Raw genomic sequence first — 25174 nt, forward strand, 5'->3', positions numbered from 1 at the left:
TATCACAAAACACGGGACGTCCGCCATGAAGAAGCAGATTTGGGAGTGGTAGAAAGGGATGAGGTCCATTCATCCGTCCGTTTGGCCCTTCCTAGATTCGCTATTCATAGAGTGATTCCTGTGTGTCAGGAATTATATTGGAGAGTGATGGGGAGGGCAACAATATGAGGCAGTTTTTTGTTTGTTTGGTTTCGGTTTTGTGTTTTGGAGAGGAGGGGACAAGGAGTGGAGACAAAGCAAAGACATGTGGCTCGTTAAAGGTGAGCTAGGGGCAGAGCTTTGGTGCCAAGAGCAAACTACGTTATTGTCGTGGGGAGGGAGGTAGCGTGTGAGTTTACACCTCTAAGGAAAATCACAGGGGACTGATTCAGAAGGCATATGCCACTGTCAGGAGCACCTGGGAACTTCTTTCTGCCCCATTTAGGGCTAACTTATGCTGATCCAAGTGCAGGGCCAGAGTGGGGGGAATGATGTTCTCAAAAGTGTACAGGGTAGTGATATAAAAATGTGTGTGCATGTGTGGATCAGAGAGGCCGAGAAGCCTGCATTGCTTTCGAGCTGCGCTGCTGGCCTGTGAATAGGTGCTGGCTTTGTTTTTCCAGTAACAGCCTTTTCTGTTTCCAGCAGTCCTATGCACCAGCTCCCCACCCCATGGCACCTCCCAGCCCCAGCACAAACAGCAGCAGCAACAACAGCAGCAGCAACAGCAGCGGGGAACAGTTGAGTAAAACCAACCTGTACATTCGAGGCCTTCCTCCAGGCACCACTGACCAGGACCTAATCAAGCTGTGCCAACCGTAAGTGCCCTCTGCTCTCCACGCCGCTCCTCTTCTCCGCGCTGGCTCACGTGGGCTCAGTCCACATAGGACTCGGTATTGTGCTCGGTACACCCCTTTATTGGTGCCTCAGTGAGGTAGACTCCACCGTACAAATGGGACTTAAGTTTGAAATCTAAGTCCAGCTGATGTTAGCGAATGGAGTTGGTGTTCTTTCCTTTAGGGGTGGGGTGGAGGTCCCTGAGTAGATGTACCTGGGAGTGCTGGCCGATATGCATGTATTGACCGAAAAGATGACGAGCAAGCAGACCCCATGTGGCTGGTGGGATCAGTAACAAATCTCATAAAGGTAGCTGCTTTTGGGGGTGGAAGTATTAGCGAAGGCAATCTTGAAAATTTAGAAACAGTTGCTTTCAGGATGGTTGCCTCCTCCTGTGCTGCAAAGCTTTTCTGGCCAGTTCTCGGTAAATAGAAGTTCAGCCAGGACCAGGTAATTGGGGAATTATAAAACTAGTACTTTGGTTTCCTTGAAAACATCCACTTCCACATCCAGTGAAGCTATTTCCCACCAAGGCCATGAACCATACTCACCAAGTAGTTTTGGATTTGCTAGGAAATGTGGCAGTGACGAACATGCCCTTCCAAAGTGTTTTTGTTAATCTATTATCTATGAACATTTAGGTTATTAACAGTCTTACTTCTGTGCAAATAGAATACACATATTTACGTGTGCCCTCCAAATAAAATTAATAAGGAATACTGAATTACAACTCATGGACCTGTATTTGTAGATTGCTGTATGATTATTTTTCAAGTAATATCAGTACAGCTGTTGGTCATTTGAGTGTGCCTTAGCTGGGTATTTTTAAATTTGGGAAACTGTTACTCAATTCTTCTTTTTCTCTTTTGCAATGCTTTTACAAGAAGGTTGAGAGGATATTTATTTTGTAAATTTTCCAACCTCTAAAATATTGGAAGAGGAAAACAAAGCAGACAGTATTTATTTGTCTTTGTTCTGGATCTGAAGGTTGGGAACAAATAGCAAAACACCAGGAAGTGGCTGATAAACCAAAACACAAATACATAACTGGATAATCAATTGGCAAAGCAATATGTAGATTACAGTGGGAGAGCCGTTTTGCTCTTGACTACCTCGATTTGTGACAGGGTGGAGCAAAACTTTGACAAATAAATATTTAAAGGGAGTTGTGTAAGCAAAACGAATGTGCTAGGGCTAAGGCATAGAAATGTAGGTTAGGCTTTGATCAGTAAAAGGTTGGGGTGGAGAATGGGAAGGTAAATAATTCAACTTTTTCCTGTTGTTAGAAAAATCTAAACTATTTTGAAGAGTAAGGACTCTGTAAATGCGAAAGATTGTGGTCTTTATGTTAAAACCTTCAGAAGTATCTCTTAAAGGATGCTGATAGGAAAAGGGATAGCTATTATCTTTGACTCTTATTGGGATCTCATTTACAAAAAGAATATTGATGGATTTAAGGAAGATTTTTTTCTCATTGCTCCCTATCACTCGAAGAGTTTAGTGAAGCACAGACAGATAAAGATAAAGGTAAAGAGTCCCTAGGCCTGGGGTGGAGACTAAAAATATGCATTTCTAACAGTCTCTCTGGCATTGTTGAGGCTGCTTACTTTTTTTTTCTTTTTTTAAAATTTTAACGTTTATTCATTTATGAGAGACAGAGAGAGACAGAGCATGAGCGGGGAAGGGGCAGAGAGAGGGAGACACAGAATCTGAAACAGGCTCCAGGCTCTGAGCCCCAACACGGGGCTCAAACCCTTGAACGGCAAGATCCTGACCTGAGCCGAAGTCGGACGCTCAACCGACTGAGCCACCCAGGTGCCCCATATGCTGCTTACTTTTGAGAAGCACTTCTTTCTTCAATAATATGAAAACCACTGACTATGTCTAATACGGAAAGTTTCACTTAATTTATGAAGGTAGCTGAGGTAGAATCCTGTGTATTAAAGCCCACTCAGCCACTGTGTGATCTGGGGGCAAGTCATTTACTCTCTGAGCCTCAGTCTCCTCTTACAAGAGAGTAGGTTGACTTTGACTATCTGTAGGTGTCCCTGTACTTCCAGTGGCATGCCGGTACTGCCTTTGGTGCATTAGAGTCAATTGTTAAATATTCAGGAATTCTGTGTGTGATGTGTTATAGACTCAGTGGCTTGAAGACAGCCATGACGGGCATATCTACATCAGAAGAACCAACAAGCCCTAGAAATAAGATTTTTAATTGTATATTTTCGGAGAGCTGGCTTACGAACATACCACTGATGTAGCATTATACTACAGATGTCTGTGTCAGTGTCCACATTTGATAGAATGCTGCCAGAAATAGATAAATGGAAGTGTTACCTAAAAACCAGAATTGGTGGTTTTGGTGTTGTTGTTTTCAAGTTTATTTATTTTGGGAGAGAGAGGGGGGGCATGTGAGTGGAGTAGGAGCAGAAAGAGAGGGAAAGAGCATCCCAAGCAGGCACAGAACCTGATGTGGGGCTCAGACACACAAACCATGAGATCATGACCTGAGCTGAAATCAAGAGTCGGATGCTCAACCCGCTGAGCCACCTGGGTGCCCCAGCCTGCATTGGTGTTTTGAACTCAGGAAAGAGATTTAGTGACACAGAGATGTTATTTTTGAGGAAAGAAGTTGTGTTAATGTTCTTATGTGCATGTGAGAAATTTAGAGAAGGCTAAGAGCACAGAGGGTACTGGTTACTTGTTCATGTTAGTTTTTGCTGGGTAATAAGATTGGACCCATGCTGTTGTTTTTATAAACGTGTCTGTGGGTTCTACAGTTACTGAAGTGGTCTGGACCTGGAGTTTATTGCTCAGATTATTTTTCCTAGAGAATTTTGAGGAACTGATGTGATCAAGCCACATAAGCCAATGGGAACAGCTGTGCACCAAGAGATCAGGTTTTCAGCCCTGGTTCTGCCATCAGCTGAGGGTGTGGCCTTGGACTCATGGCTTGTTTTCACCCTAATGTTGGTTTCCCTTATGTATAAAATAATGGGTTTCCACTTGATAATGCTTTAAGCTTCTTTCATGCTAAAATTCTGATATTTCGTTGAGATCCTCATTATTATTTAGTGGTACAATGTGCTCCTGGATACTTCTCTCTCTCTCACTAATCCCCTTTTATAGTTTTGGCAGGGTCACAGCCCGAGTCGATTCAGCTGTATCGGTATGGCCTGATGTGTAGGGACACCTGTGGTAAGAGATCAATGCAGGTCACTTGTAAAATCCCTTTGCCTCTCTTGTAGAGTTGGTCTCTCGCATTGGCCATTAGTATTTCTTTTTTAATATACACATGTATTAAATTTTTTTTAATCTTTATTTTTACTTTTGAGAGAGAGACAGAGTGTGAGCAGGGGAGGAGCAGAGAGAGAGGGAGACACAGAATCCGAAGCAGGCTCTAGATCCTGAGTTGTCAGCACAGAGCCCATCGTGGGGCTCGAACTCACGAACTGTGAGATCATGACCTGAGCCGAAGTCAGACGCTCAAACGACTGAGCCACCCAGGCGCCCCCCCTTTTTTTTTTTTAAATATTTTTAATGTTTATTTATTTTTGAGAGACAGAGAGAGAGAGAGCCTGAGTGGGGGAGGAGCAGAAAGAAAGGGAGACACAGAATCTGAAGCAGGCTTCAGGCTCTGAGCTGTCAGCACAGAGCCTAACCCGGGGCTTGAACCATGATATCATGACCTCAGCCGATGTTGGATGCTTAACTGACTGAGCCACCCAGGTGTCCCAGTCATTAGTATTTTTTTAAATTATTTTTTAAAAATTTATTTTATTTGAGAGAGAGAGAGAGAGAGAGGCAGTGGGGGGAGGACAAAGAGAGAGAGAAGGAGGGAGAGAATCTCAAGCAGGCTCTGAACTACCAGCTTGGAGCCTGATGCAGGGCTCGATCCCACAAAATGTGAGATGATGACCTGAGCCGAAACCAAGGGTTGGATGCTCAACCCACTGAGCCACCCAGGCATCCAGTCATTGGTACTTTATGTTAGCACTCTTCTAAAGATTCAGATCATTTTATGTTCCTATTACTCATCCCAACACTTTAAAATGATTTCACCTACAAATAGATAATATTCACTTATTTACATTAATTTGCCATGAAGATCAGTTTTCCATGTTTATTATTATGAAAGTAGAAGTACTTTTAGAGTTTTTTCCTTATAATATAGGAAATGCAATATTTGTTAATATCTATAGTAATAAAAGAATAGATAAAACAGAGATATACCAAAAATGAGCATAGATATAGTGAATTATCTGGTATCAGAGTACAGCATCCATATTAATACTGATGAGCAGCAAAAAAAAATAGTATTAAAGAAAAGAAATTACATTACATCTCAATGTATAATCTGAGAGCAAATTCCTATTATGGGATTCCATTCACATACATCATCAAAGCTCCTATGTTCGGATCACAAGTAAAATCAAAGAAAAGAAGACAAGACTGCAAAATGATTTTGTACATGGGAACTCTCTAGTTATGTTTTATTTTAAAAAATTTTTTTAGCATGTAGTCATTTTTGAGAGACAGAGTGACAGAGCATGAGTGGGGGAGGGACAGAGAGAGAGACAGAGACACAGAATCTGAAGGAGGCTCTAGGCTCTGAGCTGTCAGCACAGAGCCTGACAAGGGGCACGAACACACGGACTGCGAGATCATGACCTGATCCGAAGTCAGACGCTCCACTGACTGAGCCACCCAGGCGCCCCTCTAGTTGTTTTAAATGAATACATTGCATTGTGTGTCTTATAGGAGATACTATAGTTAAAGGCTGTAATGTCTTTATCTTAAGAAATCTCAAAGAACTCTATTGTGTTCTCAATCAAGAAATAGTTACAGAGCACCTGTGCTGCATGCCAGATACTGTGCTAAAGATTCAGTGGTGGGTACATTTAGATAAAGGCCTGGCTTTAGCAGAGCTTATATTTTACTAGGGAAAATAGACATCAATTAAATAAGCATATATTTGATATAAAATTGCAAGCATAAATTCAAGAAAAGAGAGGAGCATGGAACCAAGAGTGTTTGTCACATGGGATCTGTCCTAGTTATGGCAGTGAGCAAAGGACTCTCCAAGGAAGTGACCATTGAGGTAAGATCAGAAGGAGGAATAGGTTTTACTAGATGAGGAAAGAAGATAAGAGCATTCCAGGAGAAAGAGCCTCATGTCTGTAGAACCAACGGGTAGAGGGAGCATGGCAAGAAAAAGGGCTGAAAAAAAAAAGCCCGTGGAGTTATAACAGAGGGGGAGGCCGAGTATAGGGCAAAATGAGCTGGAAATGTGGAAATATGGGATAAGGTGATTTCTTTCTGGATCATGTTAGGAAATTTGTTTTATATGAAGAGTAACGGAAGGAAACATTGAACTGTCATAAACAGGAAGGTGACTTAGATTTTTGTTTCAAAAAACTGCCAAGTACAGAGTGGAAAGAAGGCATCTCATGAGATCAGGGGATGATCGTAGTAGGAATAGTTGGAACGCAAGGTGGAAGAAGAATGATTTATAGTCAGAGAAGAAAGTGTGAGAATCGGTAATGGTGACGGTAGAACAGTTATGTGTGGTGAAAGATGCCTGTTTTCGTATGCATTTACTTTTCTGTTAAAAAACAAGGACTTGAGAGACAATTAATCAAATGAACTCTGAAAGAAACAGTGAAGTGGCACAGAAGACCCACATCTGTGACTTTTAGCTAATCTCTTTTGCTTACCTAGTCATGAATGTATCATCAACATACTATTAAGCATTTAAGGGCTGCAGTAGTAAGAGCACTAAAGGCAAATATAATGGCAACCAAAAACTTCTATTAATTATGCAGTTATATTCATGGGGTGGATTATCTGTTGGAGATCATGTGTGGAATACTTGGATTATATGCCCTTTACACTTATTTCAGGAGGAGGAGATGGAAATAGGAAAAGGTAGAGTTGGCTTAGGAGACTGAGGAAGTGAGCAAGAGAGAGCATCACAACTTTTGGACCAAATAAAATTTTGGTGATATAATCATTTTTGCATTTTAAGCTATATTTCCTCTCTCAAAAAATTGGCACCTTCTATAATACAATTGTAAACAATGCCCTTGAAACACAGTGAAATTGTTCTTAAAAAAAAAATAAAACCACATATTTAACATAATAAACAGAATTTTAAATGGAGAAAAATCATGATGTATTTATATTTTCCACTTGTACAATATCTTTAATCATCCTCAAGACTCAGAAATTTTGATCAATGCATTGCCCGATTTTTGATCAACGGCTGTCCATCGCCCCCACTTCTACATCATTAACTGATCTCTTAATGACAACACTGTGCGCATATCGAGTGAATTGTTCTTCTGTTATAAAGTGAGCCTGCTCTTAGTAAGGCCGCTAGAATGAAGGGAAAGGAGGGAAACTCTTGGGTAGGTGCACATGTATTTCTAATCATCACCAGAAGACCAGGGAGTCCGCTTTCCTGCCCTTCATTTTTCTCTGTAAACGTTCTCTTTGCTAAAGCTATGACACCCGCGCATTGCTCCCTTTATAATGAAGCTGTAAATGTCACTTTAGCATTTAACCAGAGAGCGGAAATGCCCGGAATGAAAAGCCAGGAGAACAAAGTGGGAGTGTTGGAGCTCAAGAGCTGAGGGTCTGCCCAAGCTAATCTCCCCGACTTTCACCCAACCCTGTTGGATGTCTCGTTACGGTGTGTGCGGAAAACGCTGAACAGTTAGAGCAGACTCCAGTGTCGTCCGGGCTCCGGGTGCAGAGTCCATTATACATGGTGTCAGACAGTTTTGACAAATGCACCGACACAATCAAACCTTTTATCAATTTGAAAGTAACCTTGTCACAGAAATCTGTCAAACTGTGCAGATACAACTGAAGGAAAACAATCATCATGCACTTCAGAGTAACGGAGTAAATAAGAAAAATGTGAGTGGACATTTTTTTTTAGTCCTTTCTTACCGTGTCAATGAAGATTTAAAAGTTCCCTCTAATAAGACCCAAGGAAATTTATTAGTAGCTTTCTCCTGAAAGCCAGACTCAAATTACGCAGCTGCTTTTGAGGCGTCGTAAATCTGTATGGTGGCAGGTGTGAGTACGAAGTGAATTTGAGGATCTTTGAACCCTCCTTTGTGTAATTTAAATGAGAGAGTGCCTTTAAGGTCCAAAGTAGATGTCTGAATTGACTCAGCATAGATCTGAAACTTAGCTGCATATATTAATTCAGGCTTATGTACAATTGTATTTGCCAACTATGCTTTCTGAACCCGACATAGGATTTGGTTTGTAATTAATAGACAATTATCATTAATAAGGAATTGTTTACATATAGACAACATTTATTGTGTACTACATACACACTGTACATTTTTAATATTACCTCATTTAATGCTCAAAATAGCTTTATGAAGTGAGAGCAATAATTACCGAGTAATAGTTGAGTACACTCAGGCTCAAAATGGTTAGGAGCCTTATTGTCCAAATTTACAGAGCCACCAGCATTCAAACCCAGCTCTTCCTCGTCACCACGTAAACATTCATTTAATGAACGAGGGTGGCATAAGTCTCCAGTTCTCACATCCATGGCTGCCCGTGAGTATCCCTGGAGGAGCTTTAGAAAAATACTACCGCCTGGATCTCACCCTCAGGGATTCTGATTTAATTCATGATACTAAGATTAGATGCTTAGATTTAGATAGTCCACTTAGATACTGAGATTTTTAAGTCTGTTCAGGTAGGGGCACCTGGGTGGCTCAGTCAGTTAAGCGTCTGACTCTTGATTTCAGCACAGGTCATAATAACCTCATGGTTCATGAGTTTGAGCCCCACTCCTGAGCTGGTAGTGTGGGGTCTACTTGGGATTCTTTCTCTTTCTCCCTCTCTTTCTGCCCCTCCCATGCTCTTGGGCACTCGCTCTCCATCAAAATAAATAAATAGACATTAAAAAAATTTAAAAGTCTGCTCAGGTAATTCTACAATGTAGCAAAGTTTGGAAACCCCTGGAGTAAATCATGCTAATAAAAAGAATATACTTTAATCTTCTATTTTAATTCCCTTACTCTGACTTGCATAGATTCTATAAATTTCATAGGAGGCACCAATTTTTTTTTTTCATTTAACTAGAAGACTTAAAAATAAGTTTTGTTAAGATAATTTTGGAGCGAATTGGATTTTCCAATTAAAAAATGAGATTTTTTTTGTTTTAGATTTATGCATGGAAAGTCAAGCCCTGAAATGGGGATCTATGAGCACTTTAAAGAATGTCCTTGGAGGGGGGCACTTGGGTGGCTCAGTCAGTTGAGTGACTGGCTTTTGATTTTGGCTCAGGTCCTGATCCCAAGGTTGTGGGATCGAACCCCACGTTGAGCTCTGTCAGTGCTGAGCATGGAGCCTGCTTAAGATTCTCTCTCTCTCCCTCTGTCCCCCTCCTGTCACTGGCGCTGTCTCTTTCTGAAGCAAAAAATAAAATAAATAAAATAAGAATGCCCTTGGAAGGACGTCTCTTTCTTTCTTCACACGATTTTTATTGTCAAACGTTTCTTTAACATTCCATTTTTTAATAACATTTGCATTTAACTGATGATTAAGGAACTCTTCCTCTTTTGACTCATGTTATTAGCTTCTATATATTTACATTTTTCTTGATGACTATAGTCTATATGTTACAGAACATATCTAGTAAATCTTACAGCATTTTGGGGGCATCCTGGAAATTATGGTCCCACTGATTCACTGACCACTTTTTCATTATTTTTTTATTACTATTTTATTTTTTATTACTTTGGATGAAGAAGATTCTGCTGAATGTCCATGATTCTTCTAAAATATTTATTTAAATAGCTGATATCTGATAATACTTTTTCCTATTTATCCTGGAAACAGGGGAAATAAAACCAAGAATGAAACCATTGAGAGCACCAGTTAACATAGGTTACTCTGTTGGTATCAGCACCAAAAAGCTGGGGATGGGGAAGGGTATGATTAACTCCTTCTGGGTGGCCAAGTAATGGCCTGGAGCTCTGGGAGAATTAGAATTCGAGGCAGATATCGTGATGAGTGCCTGAAATTCTGAGGGACTTGGAATTTAAGGGCAGGACTTTGGCAAGCTCAGGTGGCATCTAGGTTTTCAGTTTGCCCATTGCTATTCTAATTGCCAAGTATGGCTGACTTTTTTTTACTCCTTACCTTATTTGATTTCTCTGTTATTTAACTCTGTTTACCTCTCTTTTATTTGTGAAATGGTCTTCCTCCTTGGCTATCATATTCCTCTTTCTTGGGTCTCCTCTTATCTTTTGGAGATTCTTCTTTCCAAATTCTCTTCATCTGCCTTACTCTGAAGTGCTTTTCTGTTTTTCAGAGATTGGACCCCCTCTTCTCTTGTTTTAAAAAGTCTACTTAAATAACTTCAGCTATTCTGATGATTATGAAATCTACATCTCCAGCCCATGGATTGTTCTCTTAGTCCCACATCCATATCTCATTATTTCTGAAAGATTCCAAGTTTGTATTACAAGAGCTGTCAAACTCATTGTCCAAAGATGATTATTCTTAGACTTGTTCCTTCTTCAGTATTCCCTTTCTCTGTGAATGGCACCACCATCCACCCAGTCGTTTAGATTAAACAAAAAAAAAGACAAAGTAAAGAGAAAAAGATCTTAAAGTTACTCCTTTCTTCAACCTAGAAATAGTTGCCAAAATACATAGATTTCAATTGCTTGGTGTTTATGACATCCAACACCTCTTCTGCTTCACTACTGCCAAGGCTTATTTACTCATTAGCCCAAAGGTATTTATTGAATGCCATCTATGTGCCAGGCACTGCAGATAACTTAAGGACTGGTGAAATATCTGCATAGAGCTTACATTGTGATGGAGAGAATAATAAATGAATAATTAGGGGTGCCTGGGTGACTCAGTTAAGGCATCTAACTCTGCCTCAGGTCACGATCTCAAGGTTTGTGAGTTCGAGCCCTGTTTCAGGCTCTGTGCTGACAGCTCAGAGCCTGGAGGCTGCTTCAGATTGTGTGTCTCCCTCTCTCTCTGCTCCCCCCCACCCCCGCTCCACCCCACTTGCACTATCTCCTTCTCAAACATGAATAAACATTAAAAAAATGAAAAATAAATTGATTAACTAAAGAAGAAAACATTAGAATCTACCATGAAAAGAAGGTTGAAATGCCATGAAAAGGAGATTGTAAGTAATGACTGGGAGGTCATTATAGACTGGGTAATGTCTTTAAGATGAACTTTCAATTTCAAGAAGGAGCCAGGCATATGATATTTAGAAGGAAGGGCATTACAGATAGATTTAAGCTTGTACAAAAGTCCCAAGGTGGAAATGAGCTTGGTGTATTCAGGGAACATTAAGATCATAACAGCAAAAGAACAATGATTAAGGGAGGTAAGGACGGTACAATGAAGCAAAAAAGACATGCCGGGGCTAAATCAGTAAGATTTTCTAAGCAGAGTATGGAAATTGGATTTTGTCTTAATTTATTATTATTGTTATTGTTGTTGTTGTTATTATTATTATTATTGTTATTATTATTATTTTGCAAAGTTATTCTGGCTACTCTGTAAAGAATGGATTTTATGGGTTTAGGAGGGAAGAGGCCAGCAAATAAGCAAGGAGGTCATTGTGGAAGTTCAAGCAGGAGACAGTGATGGCTTGGAGTGGAATCATTGTGATGGAGGAGGTTAGAAGTGATGGGTTTGGGATATATTCTGGAGATGATTTTGATAGAAGTTTCTGATTCTAGAAGTTACTGATATGGCAGGGTGGTTAGAGGAAGAGAAATTAGGAATAATTCCTCAAGTTTTGGCTTTCACATCTAAAAAAAAGGTACAGGGCCATTTCATAAAACGTGGAGGATTGTGGAGGGAACAATTTTGGGTGAATAGAAGTCAAGAGTTCCCAATCTTGTTATTTTTGAGATCTTGTTAGACAAAAAAGAAAAAAAAAAGAAAACAAAAGAAAAATGAGATACAAGTTGGCAGTTTGATAGATGACTAGTTTTCAAAGCAGAGGTTGGAGTAAGAATATAGACTGGGAGTCATAAGCATTATAAGTGGCATTTAAACATATGCTAATGTTAACCATATGGTGCCTAATATGTGCTAAACATTATTCTAAGTAGGTTACATGTAAATACTTCATATTACATGTGTTAAATCACTTATCCGTCATGACAACCCCCATTTTATAGGTGAGAAGCCAATGACACAAAGAAGTTAAGTGACTTTCCCAGTGTTACTCGGCTGCTAGTTGGCAAGTTCAGGATTTAAATAAAGGAGTTTGGTTTAATAGTTCTTCTCTTAACCAGGATTCATACACAGGGTATGTCCACAGCAAGAAAAATGGTCATACAACTCAACATTCTGAGATTCTGAGGGGGGAGAAGCCACAAAAAGAGTTTATAAAAGAATAAGCAATGATATCAAGGAAAACCAGGAAAGCAGGAGAGTGTGATCTAGAAACTGGAGACGTTAAAAATGTACCCACAGAGAAGTCACATTTGGATTTGGCAACATCGAGGCATTGGCAAGCTTGAGCAGGGTGGTCTTTGTTGGGGAGTTAAAGATGAAAGCTACTTGGTGGGCCTTTCTCCAGGGTCATTACCTGACAATCCTTCCAAATAACAATGCCTTTTACTCCTTCGTGCCCAAACTATACCTAAATAGTCATCTTGTGATTTATTCTATCTGCTTCTAACTCTCTTTCTCTCTCCTTCTTCCTCCTTTCCTAATTGTATTGGACTTATATTATGAAACTTGTTCTAAGGTAGACTTTAAGTTCATGGTGAGAGACAGAGAAAGCAGCATTCCCCTCAGATACTGCATTCCAAATTGTTCCACCGGAGTGAAAGAAGAAAGGTTTCCAATAACAAGCTCTTTTATTGTCTGGATCCCAAGGAGAGTTTTGGAGGGAAGCCTCAGGATAACTTGAGTCACATGCATTTAAGGAACCAAATAAGGATCAATACTGTGCTTACTCACTCAATAGTGCTGCTGAGGCAGGAAATAACCATTTATTCTTGCCTCAGCCACCAGGTTCCAGCTGTCAAGCAGATCATAGTGTGCCACTGACTGCTAATTCCATACCTAATGCAAAGTAATCCGGGCTCACTGAATGGTGTTTGCTGTTTGCTGATTTTTTTTTCTTTTTGCCTCTGGAGTCTTTCTGCAGGTTTCTTTTTGCAACCCGTGACTTTTGGGGGCACAATATTAGAGGGTCTTGATGAAAAACACACAAAGCATATCTGTGTATTTGTCACATTTAAAAGTGACAGCGAGTCATTTGAAAATTGGCAATAGTATGATCTGTATATGTCATTTAATCATATGATTGCAAGTAAGTGATCATTACAAGTTATTCTTAGAAAGAGCATTTGAAAAAAAAAACTTTTTTCTTTTTACCCGTTATCATATTCATTACATCTCTAGCATTGTGGTGTCTTCTTGATGAACAAGTATATGACATCATAAATATGCCCGTAAATTTTTTGTAAGTAGATTTGTTGTTTTAGTTTTTCAATCAACATTATTGAGAAATAACATTAAATACATTCATTTTACGTGCAGGATTTGATGAGTTTTGACAAATATATGCACCTATGTAGTTGCCACACTAGTCATGATGTAAAATATTTCCATTATCCCAAAAGCTTTTAAAAATATAAACATATGCTACACAATTCACAACTTGAAATCACTAAGAAAGGAAGGAGGTAGCATCATACCATGAGAGTAACAGAGAATTTTGAATCAGTTGTGGGTTCTAGTTAGCCTTTTATTAGGTGTGAAAGTTTGGTCAAATCATTTAGCCCATTTGAGTCTATTAGTGACTGATACATATTGAACCCTTAATAAATGCTAGTTGTTATTCACTTATACAGTGAGAAAAAAATTCTGCCATTCATATTTATATGTATTAGGGCTAAATTAAGTGGAGCTCACTTGTAATTTTAAGGAGTCTGTATCCAAACAAAGCATCTATTTTAGTTTTTACATTATTCCTGTCTTATTTATCTCTATGTAACAGTGAATCCTTTTATTATCATGTAGTATTTTGTATTATCATTGCTAGTCATTGTTTAGTGGTGTATTTATACTATAAACATTCACAATATGAGGGTAAATATATACCATTTAAGCTCTAAATGGTGAAAATTAAAGTATACTGCAAAACAAATTTTAAAACACATAGTTGTAGTGCATAATAATATATTTTAAAAAATAAAATGGAAAGTTTCAATTCAAATTGATGCCAAGCATTTTAGCTTTTGAATGTAATGAAGTGGTTTAAAACATATTTGATCATCTCAGTCAATGTGTCTATATGAATGGTATTCTGATATCACTTAGACTTAATTGCTGAAAATCAACAAGTTGAATTTGGTGTAGCTTGAATCAGTTCTTATCAACTAATTTTCTTACAAATTATATATTTAAAAAGTCTTTCCTCAGTGCTTCTATTAAATAATTTTTAAATATTGTTTTCTGTTTACTAACAACCTCTATTTATTTAAATATCCACACTAAATTTAGAATCGGGGAGATAGATGCTTAAATGATATCAATTACTGAACCATTCTTACATGTCAAACTTGATGTAGGTTGACTTCTTTCTCAGAAAATACAGAAAGCCTGTTGTTTTAGTTGTCTGTATAAGTAGCTTTGTTCTCTTTACATGATTATGAGGAACCACTCAGGGTTCAAGTCTCAAATCTGTCATTTATTAGGTATGTGTCTTAGGAGAAGTTACACTACTTCTCTGTTCCTCGGTTTCTCTTTCTATAAGACGGATCTAACAATGGCACCTCCCTTTTAGCATTGTGGAGAGAATTGGGTGAGGTAATACACAGAAAGCATTAAAATAAAGCCTAGTATAGAAAAGGCACTCAGTGAGTGCTAGCCATACGAGAGCTTTCCCAATATAAACTGAAATCGATTTTGCTCCCAGAATGTGGACATTTGTGTAAAGCTGGTGGTCATTTTGTTGAAATGATTTCCAGCTCTGTACTAAAATTTTATATATCAACAAACTCTCCCACGTTTTTTGGGTGGGTTTGTTCGTTTGTTTTTTTCCAGTTCTGGTGTTGTGTGGTTCTTACTTCTAGACTTTACCTATGTAAACACAATTGCCTTCATCACTCAGGATACAGACTTTTGTTTTGGTAATTGCTGTCCTCTCCACAAGAGTTTTCGAAGGCATCGAGCCTGACATTGATTCCTTACCTGCAAAACGGAGTCTTGCTGATTCTTGCACAGGAATCTTGGGAAAACAACCAAGTTTAAGATAAAGAGCTGACCTGTTTTACTGATTCATGCTTTGACATTACTGGGCAAGCCAGAGGTGTCATCTATAGATGATCTGCATGTCTCAACATAAAAGGATGCCACAGTCACGCAGTGACCTCTGCGATCGCTACACTTACATGTGTGCTTTATTGGATAAAGTGTCCTTATGGTACCGTCATGACCACAAACCAGACAAAGGCTGTAAGCGGTTCAAGCAAGAACTAGAAACAAGGTTATCAGGGAACTATAAAAGGCTTCCCTAATCTCAAAATTGAAAAGAGGAGTCATCTCACACTAATTATGAGTGGCACCTCTGAGACAGGGAAAGGAAGCATATTTCCTGGGAATGCTTTCGTGTCAGGATCATTTTGTCTGAGTGGAAAGGGATTTGCTGAGGGCCTTCACATAGTCAGTGCTTGGTTCTCGGCCTCTGGATGTGACTCTGTTTTCTCGAACTCTAAATCAAAAGGGTCGTATTTATTAGGTTACAACTTCACGCTAATTCTGTGGAAGATGAATGCACTCGCATTCATGGCATATCTGAATTCCAGTGAAAAGAGCAACCATTATAGTGAGAGCTGACATTTGTGAGTGTTCCGTAACATATATTGTTAACGAGCACTTTGCAGGTAGAGTGACTAGCTGTTTGTGGCTTGTCCAGGACTTTCCCAGTTTCAGCATGAAAGTCCCACATCCTGGGAACCCCTCAGTTCCAGGAAAATCAAACTGCCATGTGCAAGTATTTAATTTAATCACCAGCGTCTTCCATCTCCAATGAGCTACTGTTATTGTCTTCTGCAGCAAAGGGCACTGAGGCACAGAGACATAAGGTCATCTGAAGCTCTGTGTAACTACTGGCATATCCTACAAGTGACCAAATGGGAAGTGAGACCTGGGCCGTAGAGCCTACTCTCTCCCTCTTTGTCTTGTATCACTATTGGAATAAACACATCATCGTAGAACCAGACCCCTTTTCTCAAAACTTGCTCTAGAACTTGGGTGTCAGTCCAATGCCTACGGATGTAGGGAGAGGAGGAAAATTATTTCCACACCATTTCTTAGTGACACCAAAACATTGCCAACTTTAGTCTCAGAAATGCCTGTCAGTGGGCTTGAAGGAATGACTTTCAGAGCTGCTGCAGCAAAATTAATTAATGACTTGGAAAAATCTGCCAAAGCAACATACCTATAATGTACAACTGGTGCATAATAGTTATTTAAATAGTGTCGAGTGTCTCATTTGGAGGGAAACACGTCAGCAAATGCAGTTTGTTTGTGTTAGTATCCTTTCTCCGTTTTTATTTTATTTTATTTTATTTTATTTTATTTTATTTTATTTTATTTTATTTTATTTTATTTTCATTAATTATTATTATTTTTTTATGAGAGAGAGAGAGACAATGGGAGGGCAAGTGGGGGAGGGAGACAGAGTGAGAGAGAGAATCTTAAGCAGGTTCTATGCTCTGCATAGAGCCTGACACAGGGCTTAATCCCACAGCACTGAGATCATGACCTGAACCAAAATCCAGAGTCGGATGCTCACCCGACTGAGCCATGTAGACACCCCTTCGTTTTTAAATAAAGTATGAAAAACTCTTCAGACAAGATATGATAGAGTATCTGAACGTATAAAAATGTGTTTCAAATGGAAGTTACTGTTTCCTGATTGTCAGTGATATAAATGCTGTTTAATATAGTTTTGTACCTTCCAACTCTCGCTGTGGAAATGCCAAGTGTTCCAGGTAGAATCATATAATTCCCAGACTTTCAGATTTAGAAAAGCAGTTAAATAACAAATAGAGGAGGATTGGTCTACAAGGCATTAACAGCTTTGAATTTTATTTATTTGTTTTTTATGTTTTTATTTTATTTTTGAGAGAGAGAGACAGAGACAGAGTGTCAGTGGGGAAGGGCACAGAGAGAGGGAGACAGAGGATCTGAAGCAGGCTCCAGGCTCTGAGCTGTTGGCACAGAACCTGATGAGGGGCTCGAACTCATGGACTATGGGATCCTGACCTGAGCAGAAGTTGGACGCTTAATCGGCTGGGCCACCCAGGCACCCCTGATCTTTTCAAACAGTGAATGATACGAAACAAAAGGCCTGCTTCCTGTTATTTACTGGCACATAGACCTAATGGCATACATTTAGTATCACTAGCACATTCTTTTCAGAAGTTCATTTAAAAAAAATTTTTTTTTCGGGGCGCCTGGGTGGCTCGGTCAGTTAAGCGTCCGACTTCGGCTCAGGTCATGATCTCACGGTCCGTGGGTCCAAGCCCCGCGTCGGGCTCTGTGCTGACAGCTCAGAGCCTGGAGCCTGTTTCAGATTCTGTGTCTCCCTCTCTCTCTGCCCCTCTCCCGTTCATGCTCTGTCTCTCTCTGTCTCAAAAATAAATAAACGTTAAAAAAAATTAAAAAAAAATTTTTTTTCAACGTTTAAATAAACGTTAAAAAAAATTAAAAAAAATTTTTTTTCAACGTTTAAATAAACGTTAAAAAAAATTAAAAAAAATTTTTTTTCCACGTTTTTATTTATTTTTGGGACAGAGAGAGACAGAGCATGAACGGGGGAGGGGCAGAGAGAGAGGGAGACACAGAATCTGAAACAGGCTCCAGGCTCTGAGCTGTCAGCACAGAGCCCGACGCGGGGCTTGGACCCACGGACCGTGAGATCATGACCTGAGCCGAAGTCGGACGCTTAACTGACCGAGCCACCCAGGTGCCCCCAGAAGTTCATTTTAATACTAAAAGGGCCGTTGTCTTAGTATAAGGTAAGAGAGTTAAACTTTATCGCAACACAGCTCAAAGATAGGTGTTCTATTGCAGAAAACTTCTGACTGTATCTTGCATCGCATGCACCTGTTTTTTGGTACCAGTGTGACAGTTTGAGAGGCTACGCTCAGTGCAACATGACACAGGATTCGGGTTTCTGATGTGCTCCATTTCATTTTTTTTTTACCACAGTCATTGTAGAATTCCAATTTCACATCCCTGTGTTGACAGAAGTGCTAGTAGCATATGTCATGCTATTTCCCTCAATTGAGAGTTTTCTCGGCAAACTGAGAGAAGCTGGGGAAGCACAGCCCCCCAGACAGGGCCAAAAAGAAAAAAGCTGCTGCAAGCTTAGTGTCTGCCCAGCATGCCCAAGGAAGGAGATTCTCAACTCAAGGGTGCTTACCCTTCTCCTCGGGTCCCAAATGGCCCACAAGGAATGGTCGAGAATATATTTGAAAGGCATGAATTTGGTCCAGATAAACATTGCCAAGAATTGGCCATTAGTGCAGCAGCTGGGAATTGGGAGACCTGAAGCTCTCTCTTCCTGGCTGTCACCAAAGAGCTCCATGGCTTAGCAAGTTCCTTTATCTGCCTGAGCCTCAGTTGCCCCTCTGGCGTTATGACCTCCAGATTCCTTCTGTTATAAAACACATAATGGTTTGATTTCCATTGTTCTGAGAGCCCTGCTTTCTGCTAATGAACAGTATGTACCAAAGCATTAATCAGTCTTTACTTAGCAAGTAGATTTGTCTTTTCCAGTATGACATTCAATTTTACCTGGATTTTAATGACAGCATTTTCACCTAAATTCAAAGTCCCATGTTGCCTTTGTGCACAAGACCGCTTGGTATTAATACTAATTGTTAAAACAGGGAAATTGCTGCAAATATATTACTCATCTTTTGTTCCCGATGCCTCATTCATAGAGGTAATTTTAGAACCTGGTGAAAGATAGATGCCCTAAGCCTAAACCATGGTGACAAATAGGAAACAAATATAAAAAAATCAAATTAAAAAATGATATGGAAAACATGTACTTAATATGTATGGAAAAAATGGTGGGGCAAATTGGAAATGTGGCTAATTTTCCAAATCCAGTAGACATCAACACATATCTCCCCACACACACATAAACACACTGCATCTATATGCTTATTAACATTTTATATTGGGAGACTGTAATTTCCTTGGGAGTGGGAATGTATCTTCTTCACCATTGTTTCCCTAACATTTAGCTCGATTCCTGACACATGTCAAGTGGCTTCTAAGAATTTGTGGCATGAAGTGTTCACTGTTGGGACAAATTTCCAGGCACTGTGAATGAATCCTCCTTACATCCTAACCTCGTATAATTTTCACCTCTTAAGACAGAATTGGAAGAAATTGCATTCTATAGAATCAAACTTCAGAATAGCTAATTTGTGTTAATACTCATTTGAATATTAAAACTGTAAGACTGACCTTCTCATAACTGCAAAATGCTGAGCCAGGCAGTTGGAGGGGTGTAGCTGATGGTAAAGAAGGTGAAACAAAGAAATTCTTATAGGAGATCGTCTTAGGTACTGGCAAAAATCAGTGCTAGCTCCCCTCTTTGGATTTTTTAAAAATAACAGCAACAACAACAAAGCAATAAAGGACATCAGAAGAGAGTGAACAGACAAAAGACCAGTCATGTTGTTGCAACATATCCTATGTGAATGTTGTGAAAGAATCATGATATGACTCACAAGTGTGGAAGTACAATTTGCTTGATCCCCTTGAAAAAGGGGGGAAAATCTTCAACTGCATAGTGTTATGAGACATATGTTTAGGCCAACAAAGACAAATTAGACCATGAGTTTTTTAGAGAACATATTTTCTGAATCCAGGTGTGCTTATGTTTACAGGATGTCAAGTTGTACTTTATGCATGGCGTCAGGCAGACTCGGGGATTTTCTTCTGCAAGGTGCTAATAGCCGTTGACCGTGATTTGCACAATATTTAGTTCCCTAATGGAAAGTGTCCCTCCTAGTTGAATTTCAACTTACTTACCTCTCTGTTGTCTGTCTCGTGGGCAACAACCCTCAGGGGTATGTGGATCAGTCCAAAACAGACAAAGCTTAGACATGCTTTCCTGCAATCTGGACCAATGCAAAGAAAATAACATTAGATAGGCTGGTGGCTTATTAGCTGCCTCCTATATTTAGAGCCCTTGACATTGGCTCTAATAATGGACATCCTCATAGAGTTTATTCTGTTACCTAGAATCAACAATTTCTATAAAATCTATGCCAAAGATCAGATTTCTTACAATAGCTGGAAAAAGGGAGCTCTATGATTCCAAATGTCAACATGCTGAACAATTAAGTTTTCTGACCCTGAGAGTGCCCATCAGCCAGTATTAGTAACACAATGGGTGAGTAAACTCCAAATGTTGTTCCATATATTTTGTGCAAAAATTGAAACCAGTCCAGGAGAGCTGGAGAGAAGAAACAGGCTATTGAGCCAAAGGAATTAGTCATCATTTATGTGTCACCACATTCTATGACCTTTGTTTGTTTGACTTTCCAATAAAGATTTAGGTTGTAGTTTACAAAAACAGGTAGTAAACACGCAGTGAAATGGAGAGAAAAATGCATTGGCACTTCTTGAGGGAGTAGCTCAAATCAAGTATTTTATATTAAACAGAAGAAGTCTAAAGGTAGAGCCGGGTTCTTAATTAAGGTTCTCAGGAGCTGCTAACATGGATGCAAAATTTTGAAACTAAGCTTGAATGCTCATTTTTTTTTTCTTGTTGAAGTTTATATAGTCTGAAAATGTTTTTAAACATTGGTACAAGCATACCTCGTTTTATTTTGCGTCACTTTGGGGCACCTGGGTGGCTCACCCATATAAGGCAGCAGATTTAGTGGATAAATGTCATGTGTGTTCTGACTGCTCCGCCCACTGGTCATTCCCCTGTTTCTTTCCCTTTCCTTGGGCCTCTCTAATCCCCGAGACACAACAATATTGAAATTAGGCTCATTAATAACGCTATGGTGGCCTTCAAGTGTTCAAGTGAAAGGGAGAACCACTTGTCTCTCACTTTAAATCAAAGCTAGCAGCGATTCAGCTTAGTGAGGAAAGCAAGTTGAAAGCCGAGACAGGTAAAAGTTGGGCCTCCTGCACCTCACAATTAGCCAAGTTGTGAATGCAAAGGAAAAGTTCTTGAAGGAAATTCAAAGTGCTACTCCAGCGAACACGCAAATAATAAGAAAACAAAATAGCCTTCTGCCTGACAAGGAGAAAGTCTCAGTGGTCTAGATAGAAGATCAAACCAGCCATAACATTATCCCCTAAGCCAAAGCCTAATCTAGAGCAAGGTGCTCACTCTCTTCAATACTTTGTTGGTTGAGAGAGGTGAGGAAGCCTCAGAAGAAAAATGTGAAGCTAGGAGAGGGTGGTGTATAAGGTGTAAGGAAAGAAGCTGTCTCCATGGCAAGAAAATGCAAGGGGAAAGAGTAAGTGCTGATGTAGAAGCTGCAGCAAGTGATCCAGAAGGTCTAGCTCAGATCATTCATGAAGATGGCTGCGTTAGACAACAGATTTTCAGTGTGGAGGACACAGCCTTATCTTGGACCATTGGACCTAGTATTATCTAGGACTTTTTTAGCTGCAGAGGAGAAGTCAATGACTAGATTCAAAGCCTCAAAGGACAGTCTCATTAGGGACTAATACAGCTGGTGGCTTTAAGTGAAAGCCAGTGCTCCTTGGCCATTCTGAAAATCCTAGTGCCTTTAAGAATGATGCTGAATCTCCTATGCCTGTTCTCTAGAAATGGAACAACACAGTCTGGATGACAGCACATCTGTTTTTGACATGGTTTGCTGAATGTTTTAAGCCCACTGTTGAGACCTACTGCTCAGAAAAAATGGCTCCTTTCAAAATAGTACTGCTTATTGACAGTACATCTGGTCACCAAAGAACTCTGATGGAGATGTACAGTAAGATGATGTCGTTTAAATGCCTGCTAACATGACATGTATTCTGCAGCCCATGGCTCATGGAGTAATTTCAACTTTCAAGTCCTATTATTTAAGAAATACGTTTCATAAGACAGCAGGTGCTGTAGATAGTGATTCCTCTGACAGATCTGGGCGAAGTAACTTGAAAACCTTCCAGAAAAGATTCACCATGTTAGATGACATTAAGAACATTTGCGATTCATGGGAAGAAGTCAAAACATCAACATTAACAAGAGTTTGGAAGAAGCCGATTCCAGCCAGCACGAATGACTTTAAGGGCAGGAGAAGTCACTGCAGATGTGGTGGAAACAGCAAGAGAATCAGAATTAGAAGTGGAGCCTGAAGATGGGGACTGAATGGCTGCAATCTGATGATAACGATATGAAAGGATAAGAAGTCCTTCTCATGGATGAGCAGAGAAAGTGGTTTCTTGAATGGAAACTGCTCCTGGTGAAGATGCTGTGAAGATTGTTGAAATGACAACAGAGGATTTAGAAGAGTACATAAACCTAGTTGATAAAGCAGCAGCAAAGTTTGAGACCAATGACTCCGAATTTGACGGAAGTTCTACTGTTGGTGAAATACCGTCAAACAGTACCACATGCTACAGAGAAATCATTCCTGAAAGGAATGCGACAAACTTCATTGATGTCTTATTTTTAGAAATTGCCACAGTCTCCCAGCCTTCAGCAACCGCCACTCCGATCAGTCTGTAGCCCTCAACACTGGGGCCAGACCCTCTACCAGCATAAAGATTATGCCTGCTGAAAGCTCAGATGATGATGGCAGCATTTTTTAGTGATCATTTTTTTTTTAAATTTAAGGTGCGTACATTGGTTTTAGACTTAATGGTGTTGCACGCTTCGTACACTACGGTATGGTGTAAACATAACTTCTATATACACCGGGAAACCAAAAAATCCATTTGACTCACTTAATTGTGATATTCATTTTATTGCAGTGTTCTGAGACCAAGCCTGCAATGTCTCCTAGGTATGCCTGTATATGTTTTAAAGGATTCCCGGATATGCAGCAACTCAGTACATGCAATTTTGCTATTAACATGTTTATAAATGGGAGAAAATCTTCATAATCATGGCGTTTACACTGAACGCTCTGGAATCCCTACTGCTTCTCTTGCTTGCTTATCCTCAGGGATAAGGGCAGCTGTTTTAGGGACAGAACATTTAGCTAATCTCAAATGTTTTACTTTTAACTCATTTGGAAGAGAAATGTTAGTATGTGGCATTTGCTTTTCAGCCATTTTCTCTGGAATGCTCTCGCTCCACTCGGGCAGGGAAAACTCAGACGGAAACCTTCACAGGAAGTAGATACCATTGGAATGGATCTTAGGCAGGGAAGTGCTCTGTATCTCTGGGTTGGCACAGCCTGGTGAAAACTATTGAACTGTAGCATTTCCGTCGTGGTGCCAGCTCGATGGCTAGACGCCAAGATTGCTCTTTGGCAACAAGCAGCCAGACAAGCAGCTGGTTATTGCAGTGAATCTGAGCAGCGTGCCTAGGGCCTTGACTCTGGTGCCAGATCCTCCAACCCAGTTAGCGACTGAACCCTGGAGGCTCGTTCTGGCTCCATTCCCTCCGTGCCTCACGATGGGCTTTGCCCTGGCAAGAGTGATCTCCAGCAGATTGTCCTGCCTGGGTCCTGAGCTATGGTGTCTGGCTGGAGTGGGATGCTTATAGACCACCTAAAGCTGAAGGAACACTTGGCAGCTGTGACCGTCTCGGCGGGGGCACTGGCCGGGGCATGCTTTCACTGGAGGCTGGCTGGAAGACAGCAGAATCAATAGGAGCTGCTGGCATTCCACTCAAGCCAGGGGCGAAGAAGTGACAGCCTCCTGGCGTCTGCCTTTGGCCCCGCTGGCATCTATTTTGTGCTGTCCTTTGTGAAAATCGCGAAGACTGAGGGGCCTGGTGAGCAAACTTGTCAAGAGGAAGCAGGCGGGAGGAGGTGAGAGGGAGGAGAAACTGGCCCAGGAGATACAACCATAATCAACGAGTATAATAACATTAGCAATGGGTGAGCAGGGTCTTACTAAATATTCTCTGCGTTTCCAAAGTGGAAAAAAAAAATCTCTTCCTTGGGCTTTTTCACTCTCTTCTTCTGCCAGAACTTCTGGACCTTGAGAATAGTTTGATGTTAGGCTATTGGACAGGAGAGAGCACAGCTTTTCGAGAGGCCCCGTCTCCCGGTAGGTGTTCCCCTCCTGGGGTCTGGCACCATCTGCAAGTTTGCTGCAGCTGCTGATGAATTTAAACTGAGTTAGCAGGAGTTGGGCGCAGCATATTTGGAAAGCACTCACCCTTCTTCTTTTGTTGTGGTGGGAGTGGGGAGAAGGGACTCTGGCAAGATCATTTTCCCACTGTTCTCTAACAGACACCATGATGCAGTTTGCAGCGCTGTGCCCTCCATGTTGATTCCCTGGAAGTTGGAGAGCTATTCAGAATGGTTCAAAACGAAGTCTGAAAATTTGAACATAGCCATCGGGTAATTCTCAGCATCTTTCAAAGGATGCCTGTGATTTCTCCCGGGGAAAGTTGAAGTATACTACAATGGTGGATCTATTAAAAATATTGGCACAGAGGAACAAGGACTCCGTTGTGTTTAATTGCTGGGATTCCCGCCTCACCACACAGGACAAGTACCAACAGGATACTTTCTATGAAGCTTGTCTTTTATTCCTAACATTTGATCACTTTCTGGAATCAGGTATATGGTTAGCATGTATATCGCTTAATGTAGATGAAGTAAATAGAATAGGACATAGTGCCAATGTTATACTGTGACTCTGAATTTTTTCCCCCTTTTGTTTTTATTTTTTATCAGGTCCACTGACTTTTTTTTTTCCTTATTTGGTCTTTTATCCAAAAATCAATGTTGTTGAAACTCACCATGTACCACGGTCCTCAGGGCTGTGTGGTTCACAGGCGAAGTAATAAGCTCATGTACCTAGTATAAAGGAGAAATCTGTTAAGTTTAACTAATGAATATTTAACTCAAAAAATAATTTCATAATAATAGATACAATGGTGTTTCTTATTGAGAGACCCATTTCAGTCGTCAAAATAACACATTGTCAGTTGGGCATTTTGGTTCGCGATGTCACAATTGGATAATTTGTGTTGGAACCTTCATTCTCCCCATCGCCTTCCTAATCTATCTGCTGAACTCCCCTCACACCTAAGAAACCAGCTCAAATACAGTGCATCATGCATTCCATATCCTTTCCCCAATTATCACAAAATTATTTGCCACGGCGTGCGTCTACATCCCTACTTCACCTTGTT

At 40.2% G+C, this 25174-nt stretch overlaps 1 protein-coding gene across 15 annotated transcripts in view; it reads left to right on the forward strand.

The window, feature by feature from the left end:
* RBMS3 (RNA binding motif single stranded interacting protein 3) overlaps positions 1-25174 on the forward strand; it is a 1080848-nt gene that overhangs the window by 504402 nt on the left and 551272 nt on the right. For 11 of the 15 annotated variants that reach the window (XM_043595598.1, XM_043595585.1, XM_043595588.1 and 8 more), the window contains one exon: positions 625-797. In XM_043595598.1, coding sequence (XP_043451533.1) covers positions 625-797 — 173 coding nt within the window. The remainder of the gene's footprint in view (positions 1-624; positions 798-25174) is intronic. The other 4 variants (XM_043595583.1, XM_043595596.1, XM_043595589.1 and 1 more) reach the window with 1 other exon arrangement.

The sequence above is a fragment of the Prionailurus bengalensis genome, chromosome C2, assembly GCF_016509475.1.
Source record: "Prionailurus bengalensis isolate Pbe53 chromosome C2, Fcat_Pben_1.1_paternal_pri, whole genome shotgun sequence".
Taxonomy (NCBI): domain Eukaryota; kingdom Metazoa; phylum Chordata; class Mammalia; order Carnivora; family Felidae; genus Prionailurus; species Prionailurus bengalensis.